The sequence below is a fragment of the Talpa europaea genome (assembly GCF_964194135.1).
Source record: "Talpa europaea genome assembly, chromosome: 9".
In the NCBI taxonomy this organism is placed as follows: Eukaryota; Metazoa; Chordata; class Mammalia; order Eulipotyphla; family Talpidae; genus Talpa; species Talpa europaea.
The window spans coordinates 55,938,498-55,951,269 of NC_140076.1; the positions used below are offsets into that span (position 1 = coordinate 55,938,498).

At 33.1% G+C, this 12,772-nt stretch overlaps 1 protein-coding gene across 4 annotated transcripts in view; it reads right to left on the bottom strand.

Moving 5' to 3' along the window:
* The window catches only part of MIER1 (MIER1 transcriptional regulator), a gene marked incomplete at both ends in the record, with an annotated part of 53,803 nt that overhangs the window by 14,338 nt on the left and 26,693 nt on the right, over positions 1–12,772 (bottom strand). For all 4 annotated transcript variants that reach the window (XM_084243756.1, XM_084243754.1, XM_084243755.1 and 1 more), the window contains 4 exons: positions 2,628–2,700; positions 5,588–5,652; positions 9,360–9,492; positions 10,174–10,335. In XM_084243756.1, the coding sequence (XP_084099882.1) occupies positions 2,628–2,700; positions 5,588–5,652; positions 9,360–9,492; positions 10,174–10,335 (433 nt within the window). The remainder of the gene's footprint in view (positions 1–2,627; positions 2,701–5,587; positions 5,653–9,359; positions 9,493–10,173; positions 10,336–12,772) is intronic.

Genomic DNA, 12,772 nt, shown 5'->3' on the forward strand with positions numbered 1-12,772 from the left:
AATTCCTAACCATGAGGTACTTATTCTAAAACTTACATCATACAAGCATGAAAACTTGATTGGGGATATTTTGTTCCTTTCCCTAAGTATACTGATCTAATTCTCAGTTGATCTAGTCCAGGTTCTCATCCTTTGTACTACTGAAATTTTTGGCCACATAATTCTTGCTGGTGGCACGGTTTCTTGTAGAATGTCTTATAGAATTGTAGAATATTTACCAGCATTTGAATCAACTAGTCTTAACACAAAGCTATGATGTTTATCCACTTCAGTACATAGGAAAAACAAAATATACACATAATTTTGAAAAAGCAAGCTTTCATTTACTCAGCACTTCTTTGGGTATTTGAATCTTCGCATATAGTATAAGTGGGGCTGACACTTCCTAAGGGCCCCCAAAAAACAGATAAATGAGCAAGAGTATTCACTCATCTCTCCTGTCACAGTAACTACCTCTGACTGGGTATGACTCAAGCTGTCAAAAGTAGCTTTCTCGAGGACTTCTGTGGAAGCAAAGATGGCAAACTTCTCACTTTGATTGATTCTCTAACTACAAAGACAGTATAAAGTGTAAGCTAGGCACTCCCAGCAGCCATCTTAGCTTGTCTGACACTAAAGGAAGAAGAGGAGGGAAGATCATTTGTTATAATTACATGTCCTTGAATACAGTTATATTTGAAGCCAGACCAGCCAGAACTTTCCAGTAATCAGGTAAATTACTTTCTACCTAAGTTAACTGAACTGAGTTTTGTCACTTGCATTAAAGAGCATCAACTGATAGTTTCTGAAGATCTAAACAATAAAATTTAAATTATTACTTCCAAATGTAAGATTTATCATCTACTGAATATTAATGCCTCTTATTATGTGCCAGACACTATGCTGCTAAGTGCTACACATAAAAATATCATAATAGGCTCTGTAATAAATGCTTTATTATTGCTATTTTATAGATTAAGAGAAAAGGAAGTTAAGTAACACCTACATGGTCAAATGCCTAAATACTAAGTCTGTATTGCTTCTGTTAACATCATTCTGTACCCAACCTAAAACTCATTTACTAAGTGTTCACTAAGTGCCTATGTGACAAGGATCATTCTGGGTATTAAGGATACAAAGTACGTTTAAAAAATGGTTATAATACACTGTGCAGTGCAAATAATAATTACATAAATGTAAGAAAATGTTAATGTGAGATTTTATGATCTAATTAGAAGTTAAAAGGAATATACCTCAAACAGGGCCATAACTAATAAATCTTGTTTATATAATGTTTGAATTAAGAGCATTAATGGATGAGAATATAAAATGAAAAAAAATGTATCAAAGTCTCTCCAAAATAGGCAGCAATAGATTTTTACACATCAACAAAAATATTCTAATCCACCTGCCAAATCTTACATTGAAGATAGAAGGATATCTTAATTTTGTGGCACTTTTATTAAAATCACATAAAGCAAATATTCCCCCTTTTGAATGTATGCTCAGCAAACTGATGAAAGTATCGTGCAAAAATAACAAAGAATGTACTATCCCTTTGAGAGTCCTATTTATATAACAATTTATAAGTTTCATTTGTATGCAAGGATTTTACCCTGTGGAGACAAATTCTGGGTATCATGATGGAAGTTTGACTTCCTAGAACCAGCAAACTGAGAAGTCCTTGTATTACAGGGATCCCTCCAGTGATCACTGTTAAATCTGATTCTCTTACAATCCAACAAATCACCAACAAATTTAAATTGTCAATGTGAGAAAAGTTTCATAAATCACACCTTTTCCTGAAAAAATTATGTGTAATTGCTTTCTAAAATTGTTAAAACTGCAAACACAAACCAAAACTTAAACATCAAAAATTAAGAGACTGATCATTTATTCACTGTGACATTTGACAGCAATGTATGACAATGAACATGTTAAAGAAAAAAATACTGATAATAAACTACCTTATCTACTATATTAACTTGCTACATATAAAAACAGGTATTTTCCTACCCATCTATGCAGTATAAAATTTTCAAAGACAGATACTACTCTATCTTTCATAGTAAAAATTTGAACATGAAGTAAATTTTGGATGAAATTTTAAAAAGAAAACAAGAACAAAAGATTTCTACAATTCCAAAGAGAAATGAGGAGAAGAAAACTGAAATGAAGAAACATTACTAGCAATGAGTAATGTCACACACACTGCACATGAACTGATTTAAAACACACTCACACACGCATGCACTCACTTTCTGGAACTCAACTCACTTTCTGGAACCCAAAATGAATAATCTGAATCACACTTAAAAACAAAATTTGTTTTTATGCTATTGGAAATTTAAGTATTTATGGCTAGCCTAAAGACTTTTTGATAGAATTATGAAAAAAGTCATGTAAAATTTAAGTAAACAAACTGTTCCCCCCAATACAAATATCAAAATAGTCAATTTTTAGTAAATAACACCAAAAGTTGAGAAGCAATTAAGTTTTTTATCAGTTGGTACTCAAGCTTTTTTGAAAAAACTGTCCTATAGCTTCCACTGACATAAAGTAACCTTTTAAAATTTAACTATAATAGCTCATATAAATAAATACTTCAAATGCATGAATTTAGCTATGTAACTTTACTAAAAACCCACCTTTTTCATTTTCTTTGTATCTACAAATGCCAACTGGAATTTCTGCTTGAAACATGGAACCCACCATTATCTCCTGTTTTAAAAATAATATAAAACATTAGTAAGATCTAATAACACAGATTTTATATCCATTTTTTTACCGTTACCATCTTCTTGGGTAAACTATTGCTGGTTTCTGTCATAAAATACAGACACAAACAATTAACTACCTCAAAGGAGTATTGTGAGGATGAATGAGTTAATAATAGAGCTTGGATATGATTGGATGAAATATTAGTAATAACAATGGGATAAATGTGATGCAAACAATTTTTTTAAAAATAGGGAGAAAAGAAAATCCTTAGAATTCAGTTAATAAAGATTAAATAGGAACACTGAAAAAATATGTCAAATACAGATATTTTCTGAGTATCCACATTCTAAGGCAGTGGTCTTAAAATATGAAGCCTGGATCAGCAAGCAGCCTCAGTATCCCCTCAGAAGTTGTTTGAAATGCAGATGGCTCAAGTCCCACCCCAGACCTACTAAGCCAGAAACTCTAAGGATGGGATTCAGCAGTGTTGCAACAAACTGTTCAGATGATTCTGACACACATTTAAGTATGAGACCAGGGCTTTAAGGTAAAGGAAAAAAACAAAAAGAGTTTGTATAAAGCTCAGTAGAAGTAAAATGGCTAAATCTCTAAGCAAGTTAGTGCCTATCTGTCATTTAAAAAAAAAAAAAAAAAAAAAGCCTCCCCAAACATAATTAAATCTTATTTTGGGAAATACGGTAATTAAATCTTTATGTCAAAAAAAAAAAAACAGGTTAAGGGAAAAGTGGTTGTTCAGAAACACAGTTGGTGATGACTACTAAAGAGCATTTATAACACACAGGAACCAAGACTACATGGAATCTTCTTTTATCTGGTGGTTAAATGATTGAGTAAATTTACTGCATTTTCAAAATGAAAACTTAGGAAAGGTAAAAATCACGGTCTAGGAAGCTTAACAGCTCTTTAGATCCAAAATGTTCCATTCTCCTATAACTATTACCCCAAAGATCTTAGCATCTCCTTTTGTCTAGTATTATGTCAAAAACATGCTATATATAATAAAGTTATTGCTGTACTTGTATAGGAAAACCAGTCAATTTTCTAAAAAAAATACTACATACAAATTTTCTCTGCTCTTACACAGGAAATTTTTAAGTATCTTTCACCATAAAAAGGAGTACTCATTGTCACTTATTGTGCCTCTTTTAACATTACCCACCTGTGCCTATCATGGAATAATCAAGTTATCAAAATACCCTACCCAAGTTTTCATAAAAACTCAATTTTATCTTACAAAATTTTAGAACATCAATCTCTGAATTTTCACATTTACCACAACAAAATCATACTAAATAAAACAATCTGGATTTACAGTGGCCTGCAATATCATGTAACTTTCTTGAGGAAGCAACTAACCTAGCAATGAAGGACTCCCTATGTCCTCCCTCCTCTGAGCTTTCTTTGTTCCTTCTTTAAAACCACATTATCAAAACAAAAAACTCAACACAATCAAAATTCCTATTGGTATGAGTTGGTAGGCTATTGTTTGTGTGGGAATGCTATTATCATTAATTTATATGGAAAATATTTTGAGCATTCCCAGACCCAAAATCTAACTGATCATATAGGAATGGTCTACTTTTGAATAATGGGAAAACCAGTATATAAACCTGAATGTGTGGTAGAAAATAATATAGTGGACTTCCGCGGTTTCTAGGTTTTTTCTTCTTAATTCCTGCCTAGTATAGGTATAAAACAAAAAAGACTGAAGAACACTCATCTATATAGGTCACACAAATAAGAAGCAACTTTTGTAAGTTTTCTATTTTCAGTCCCATTGTTTACTTATCACACACTGAAATTAATTAACCCATACTACACTGAGCTAAATTTCCCTTACCATTCCAACTCAAATATATCTATATATCTCTTTGGAAATCCATAAACAGATAAATTCCGGCTAAAGCTCAGAATCCCATAAGGTAACCCAATCTGAACCTATTAAATATTTCATTCATCTTAGTAGAAACTATGAGATCTTCCTTTATTTTTAACCTGCCAAGGGGAGTCAGCTCTTTCTTTATGCCCTAGGCATCCCAAACCAGGTATCAACTAAAGACCCAAATATCATAAATAAGGTTAAAAAATATTTGCCAATTAAATAATTACTAGCCCAATCAATTTGATGTCTTGAGCTATTCTGCTTCCAAAGAAATAATTATTTATACACTAGATTTAATATCAGATGTAAGAAAATGACTCAAGGAAATTTTTAAGGAGGAGAATTAGGTCCACCTATCTCAAGGATATTTCTCCAGAAATGATTTGCTTTTAACAATTCTAAAATATAGTTTGATAATATTCCTAAGTCAACTGCTTTGCAACAGCATAATGCTGTATAATCTTATAATGAAAAACTAATGTTAATATATTATCTTGAGACATTTTAGAAATTAACACTTATTATGGATAGTTATAGAAAAGCCCAAATATGTCTCTTCACCCAATATATTTAAAATACCCACATTAATGAGATGGAAGAACCTGTAAACTAAGTTAAACGAGAGCCTGGAATACTGTTTTCCCCAAAATATAAACATATTAAAAAAAAATTACATGCAATACTTTTTGTACTGCAATGAAAGTCTAATTCAGCACTAATCCAGAACTTTGGATTTCTAATTTTGAATATCAATTAGGTAGTAATAAAGTTCAATTCTTTCTACACCATTATTTTACTTTATAAAAAGAAGTATTTTTCTTACCTGGATGTATTAAAGAAAATCTAAACATCTACCAAATATTTAAAATCACAAAAGGGCTTACCTCAACTTTATTAACATATATTTAGTTATAGCAGAATAATTACACTTAGACTTTCAAATATTAATTTGCTTAAGTTTTTTTAAAATATTGTTCTAAATACCTTTTTCCAATCTTCTGATGGAATATAATCTTCATCCTCTTCAGACTCTTCTTCTATTTCACTATCTAGAATAAATAAAACAATACTATAAAATGATTGCTTGTCCTGTCCTGTATCTTTATTATTGTTATCTAACACCAAATACTCAAACATGCCCAAAGGTATTTGTGGAGTTAGACCAAAATGTTTCTATTCAAATAATCAATACCCTATCAGCTAAAATCAAAACAAAAAAAATACTTCATAACTTTCTGGGACCATCCTAATCTTAGGTAACTGTATTCTCATAAACAAAAACTGTAGGAGAAAAAATTCAGAGTCAAAACAGTCCATCTCTAAACCTAATTCTGAAGTTTGGAACTGGATGAAGTTATATGATGATTTTCTTCCCTTACGAAGTTAGATTTTGGTTAAAACAGTGGCTTTTAAAAAGCGCTTCTTAAAATATAAAACACTCAGAATTTTGTAGCCCTACTTTGGGGGGAAATCATTTGAAGGGAGGAGCTATAGATCTATAAACCTTCATTCTTCCCAAACTCTTTTATTCAGCATAGGCAAGTTGCTGTTTGTTTACATTTTGGAGTAAGAATGTAATTTCCACAAAGGGGTAGGAAATCTTCTGAAAACTGACTGTCAGCATCTTCTCAACTCTAAACCTGCACACAAAGTTAAAAAGCACATTACATGAAGAACTTAATTCGCCCTATGGAGAAACTAAGATAAGCAACATATATACAGCTCCCATGTACACATCACAAATACAATGCCAGATGTATGAAATAAATATTCTTTCAAAAAGCAATTACTGGGCCTCCCTGGTGGCAAAGGGGTTAAAGTCTCAGTGCTATGAAGCTATCACTAGCCACTGCAGTATGAGTTCAATCCTCTACCACGGAGCTAACCCACATGGTGCAGCAGACCTCCCCTGTCTTGACCACTGCTCCTCTCAGCAGTGTATTTCAGTAGATCCACCTATTCTGCTCCCCACTCTGTCTCTGGTGAATCTTCTTACCCCCCTGCACCTCTGGCCTACATTCCAGTTCTTGAACGCATAAATAAAAATAAATCTTGAAAGAAAAAAAAAAGAAGCATTACTTAGCATCCTAGTATTAAGCAAATTTTGGCAATGGATGTATTCTGTTAAAAACCACATTTTCCCCAGACAAAATTAACACAATTTTTTTTAGTAACTAACTTCTCCTTGCATTGATACTTTCCAATTTGACCATATTTTTGAACAAAGCTCACAAAAAAATTACGATTAGCAGCACTACATTCATTTCTAAACTAAATGTATAACAAGTCATATATACAAAGCAGTTGCTACACTTAATCAGTTATTCCATTACTATAATTCATGAGATTGTTTCAAGTGTTTTTCTTGCCTTTTAGAGTATATAAATTTAGATCCCAAAGTAAAACTACTAATGGCTGACTTGTTCTTATTGAAGATTGTCTTGTAACTTAAAGAAATGGAAAGATTATTCTTTGATCATGGACAGAAAGAATTAACATTGTTAAATAGGCCATCTGACCCAAAGTAACATATATTCAATGTGATCCCTATCAAAATTTCAATGGTATTCTTCAAGGGACTAGAGCAAAAACTGAAATGTAGATGGAAATACAAAAGACTGTCAAATAGTCAAAGCAAGTCCGACAACATAAGAGCAGAGGTATCTTACTCCTAGATTTCAACCTATATACTACAAAGCCATAGTAATCAAGAATATGGTACTGGAATAAAAACAAAACACACAAATCAATGCAATGGAATTGAGAGCCCTGGAAGACCACTCTTCGTTGGTTAACAATGCTGTGTGCAACTTATGGATGGAGTTTCACATCTCTTCAGATGTATGTTACTACATGCATTGATCACCCAAAACTCACATGGTCCCAGGGAAAAAAAAACCACACTTATAAGAATAGTTACCTTAGAATAGTGAAGCCAATAATATACAATGGAGAAAGAAAAATCTTTTCAACAAACGTTGTCAGGAAACTGGATAGCCACAAGTAAGACAATGAAACTAAAGCATTATCTCACACTATCCAAAATTAGCATGAGGCAAAATGTATTAAAGCCTTGGACTGAAACCATAAAATATATCCGAAAAGGAGAAGAAAACTCCATGACATTGGTTTCAGGGCTATCTTTGGGGACTTGACTCCAACAGCAAGGGGGAAAAAAAAGCAAAGATAAATAGGACTACATAAAGCCAAAAAGCTTCTGCATAGCAAAGGAAAGTATCATTAAAATGAGAACACACACTAACAGGAGAAAATATTTCCATATCACATATCTGAGGGGGGCTAATATTCAAGATCTGTAAAAATCTCACATAACGAAAACACCGAAACAAAGAATCCAATCAAAAAATGGGCAAAAGACCTAAACAGACACTTCCCCAAAGAGGACATACAGATGCCAAAAGGCACATGGGAAACTCCTCACCATCACTTATCAGGGAAATGAAAATCAAAACCACAGTGAGATACCACCTCATGTCTTTAAGAATGGCCTATATCAAAAAGACCAAAAACAAGTGATGGTGAGGATATGGTGGAAAAAGGAACCCTACAACACTGCTGGTGTAAATACAGACTGGTGCAGCCCTATGGAAAATAGTATGGAGGGTTCTCAATGCATAATCCAGCAATTCTACCCCTTGGTATCGATTCAAAGAATAAGAAAACACTAATTTTAAGGGCTATAACCACTCCTATGTTCACTGTTGCTATGCAAATAACCAAAATGTCCCAAGACAGGTGAATGGAAAAAGAAAACATGATATATATATACGCAGTGGAATACCAATCAGACTTAAAAAATAAAAGAAGGAAATCTTGTCATCTGCACCAACATGAATGGAACTGAAGGGGATAACGCTAAGCAAACAAATCAGTAGGAAAAAGAAAAATACTTAATGATTTCATTCGTACTATAAAGAATGAAAGCAAAGGAGTAGACAAAACAAACTGTATAAAACACACACTTGAGATTGACAGCAGAACTGAGGCCACTAAATGAGGTGAAAGCAAAGCAGGGAGAGGACCCAACAGACTATGGTAGAAGACCATGGGAGTTTTGGGTGATCAATGCATGTAGCAACATACATCTGAAGAGATGTAAAACTCCATCCGTAAGTCATGCACAGCATTGTTAACCAATGAAGAGTGGTCTTCCAGAGCAAGGGCTTTTGTTTAGAATGAAACCTGGTAGCTCATGTATTACTTAAGATCCATACATTAAATGCTACCTCTACTGCTGATCACCTTTGACTAGATGATATCTGCAGAAAAACTGGTTTTTGTTTTTTTTTTTTTTCATATAATGTATTTCCACCATAACAGTCAACCACTTCTTTAGATATCTGGGAGTCAGTGACTAGAGAAATAATTTTATAACTATATCTAAAAGGGGATAAGTGGCAAAGCAGGTACAAAATAAAAACTTAACAGTCGGAGAAATATGAAAAGACAGCCATAAAATTAAAAGAAGGGCCTGGGATGGGGAACAATTTAAACAAGGGAGAGGGAGGAAAATTAAGTTAACAAACACAACATTTTCTGTAATATAATTCGCAAACCACAGGGCCCCAGCAATGCTGAAGTAGTTAACACAGAACAAAATCCCCTGCCTATCAAGTGGGATTTCAAAATAAATGAATTCAAACAGAGTGCTGGAAAAAAAAGGCCCACTAAAGTTTAAGGTCATGTCTTAAATAGCAAAAATTATATCCAAACTAGATCAACTAATAATACTTACTTGTATCGAAATATTTACATCGACGTGGGCGAATTATCTCCTGAGCATCTTGAGAAGCAACAGATTGTGATGGATCATCATTGGAAGACTGAGTTTCATCCTCTTGACCTGATGAATCTTTTATATTCTCTTCCTGTGGATTAATAAATTAAATTCCTTTAATGTAAAGAAAACTGTTAAAGGTGAAAAGGTCACAGTGTGCCAAATACAATTAGAAAGCTAAAATGAATACACTAAATGCAGTATGGTGGCCTGGTTTGGATCCTGGAACAGGAAAAAAGAACATCAAAAACATCAAAAAACTGGTGAAATCTAAACTGTCAGTAGTAATTAATAGTATGGTACTAATGTTGATTTTTCTGATTTGATAAATATACCATGGTTACACGAACTGTTAACACTGGAGATGCTGGGTGAGCAGTACACAAGAACTCTGCATTACCTTGGAACCTCTCATGTAAATCTAAATTGTTTTGGAATAAAATAAGAAAAATGAATACAGAACTGCCAATTTGTCTTTCCTACTTAAAAACAGTGGCATTTTTTAAAAGCTGGTACAATTTATTGATAGAATAAGCAGTGAAAAGAAATCTGGAATAACAGAGACTGTTACTTCTCAGGAATGGATTATAGGGAACATCTAATTTTTACTACATATTTCAACAAAATCTGAATTTTTAACATTTGAATGCATTAGTTTTAAAGATAAAAGTAAGTATAGTAAGTATAAAAGCAAGCAGTTAAAATAAGTATTAATAAGTTACACCTTCAAGAAGATGACTACAATCTTAAAAATATATGTGTATAACCTTACTTTATTTTCCCCACTACAACCACTGTTATCATCATTATCAGCATCTTCATCATCTTCACCTTCTTCTTCTTCTTCCTCTTCCTCCTCATCTTCTTCAGGTAGTGGAATAGAACTATCATAACCATAAAGACTGAGAAGTTCATGAATTGGCATGTCTCCTTCCTAAACAGACCAAAATAAAAAGCTAATTTCTTAACAAGTCATATTTCAAAATTTCTATAATTCACAAATCTAGAGTATCCATTCCTTAAAGAATACTCTTAGAATTTTATCAAGAATTCTCAAATCCTAAAAATTAAAACCAAAAATAATTCTGAATCCAAGGAAAATCTCCACCTATAAGAAACAAACCAATTCTAATTGCTAACAACCAATTAAGCATAATAGTAAGTGATGCTGGTTTAGAACTTATGCTTTCGTGCAATCAACTCAGTAAATATACAGAGAAGTCAATTAACACTATGTATGGATGCTCACACTTAAGAGTATACCATACATGATTTGGCAGTGGGAAAATAGAATAGTTAGAAAATAGACTGTAAACCAAGTAAACAAACCCAGGAAGAAATATAAAATTTATAACCCAGTCCAAACATATAAAAAAATTGTTCTATTATTTCCTTTTTATAGATGAGGAAACTGAGATTGACAGGTTAAGCAATTTCTCCAACAGTAACACGTTTTAAAGTAGTGGAACCAGATTTAATTCCGAAAGCTATGTCGTTCATCAATATATCATGCAGTCTCAGGCAGTGACATCTCCCAACACACACAAAAAATACATACTCTATGAAATGAAGAACTATCCATATATAGTGAAATGAAATAAGGTTTCGACAATGGTGCTCACTTTAATCACTAGAGTATCAGGGGAGCACGTGACAGAATTCTGATTATAAAAAGAACATTTAAGCCAAATCACCTAAGCCCCTTCCCACCCAACACATGGTGGGGAGAGGGGCAGAGAGAAAAATCTGAAGAAAAACCTAACAAAAAGAGGGCAACAATTAGTCACTTTAAAATCTAGAAGTATATTATTCAAGAAACAGATAGGTTTGGTATTTCTCCAGCTGTCCTGTAAATCTAAATACACTTTTTCAGAGGAGATAGGTACTTCAGACTGGATATTACCTGCTGACACTAACCACTTAAATCATACAATTAGCTCCCTTCACTTAATCTGTGTGCAAGAAACCACTAATGATAGTAATTTGAAAACATTTCCTTACAGAAAGAAAGAAAAGGCTGCTTAACACTCTTTCACTTTGTAAATGGCTATTTCAGTTATAAATCTGTTTCTGAAAGAAAAATAAGTTCTTGTGTCCTGCCTTAATATCTTGTATCAGTTATAATCTGAAAAGTGGTAGGTATATCATGCAAGGTACAACCATTCCAGCTGAGTGACAGCTGGGCATATATAGTTGATCTTTCATACTGTGGTTCTCCCAGTACAATACAAACAGTGCTTCAAGTATTAAAAGACATAGACCATGGAGATGTCTGCTCTATGCAGCAAGGATCTTTATAAGAGGCAGGAATTTGGAAATTAGAAGTAAAGTAAGCATTTGAAAAACAAATTTCAAAATCAATAAAGTAACAAGATAGAAAAAGTTGGTTGTATACACAATAACAGTTGACTACCAAACTGTGTCTCCCATGTTTGTGATAAATGCCTTCTTTCCACTCTTATTTTCTTTTCTAACTAACACAGAATGAGAATATGATATAATCTCATTAGGTTTTTAAAAGTACCAGTGTTTGCCATTTTTATTTACAACTAAGAAAACCAAGTAGAGAGAATTATCATGCACACATCCTGTACCACAAATGAGAAGTAGTAGATTTAGCAACTGAAGTTGCTACTATGAACAGGAGCCACTTTAGGTCAACAGTGTGAAGGGCTAACCCAGGAGAAACATTTTAGCATTAAGTGTGCAACTACTATTTACATGGACCTTAAGAATGCAAGATGAGCTTATTTCACATTTATTTCATGTTATTAACATGTTCCTACTACCACTAATTTTTACTGATACTTTGTGAGATTACACAAAAGAGGTAGATTATCTATCAAATAAATGTCCTCAGACTCCCTACATTTGGTCCTTTTCACTCAAAGGCTTATTGTAACAGACTCCTATACCCCACCCCAAAGTTTCTGATCTAGTAGGGCCAGGTGAGGTCTGAATATCTGTGTATTTTATAAGTGCCCGATGATACTGATATTGCTGATATGAGACCACCTTGCAAATCACTTATCGCAAAGGTCTATAGTAAGATACCTGCAAATCAGACTTTTCAATGGGGAACAATAAATTTGATCATTATCTTAATACAGCTTATTATTAACATCTGACATCTAGCTTAGTTATATGTCAAAGGATAGGTGACACACTAACTGCAAGGAATATTCTTTTTAACTACTACCAACAATATGAAATGCATGACATCCAGGGTTAGATCAAAAATTTTTCCTTTTTGATATATAGTCAATTAATGATTCACTTTACAAAAAAATCACTTCTCAAAGAAAAATGTAGCAATGCCTTCAATATTCACTAAGCAGACAAGAAGGATCAAAGTGACTTGTAATAGTGCA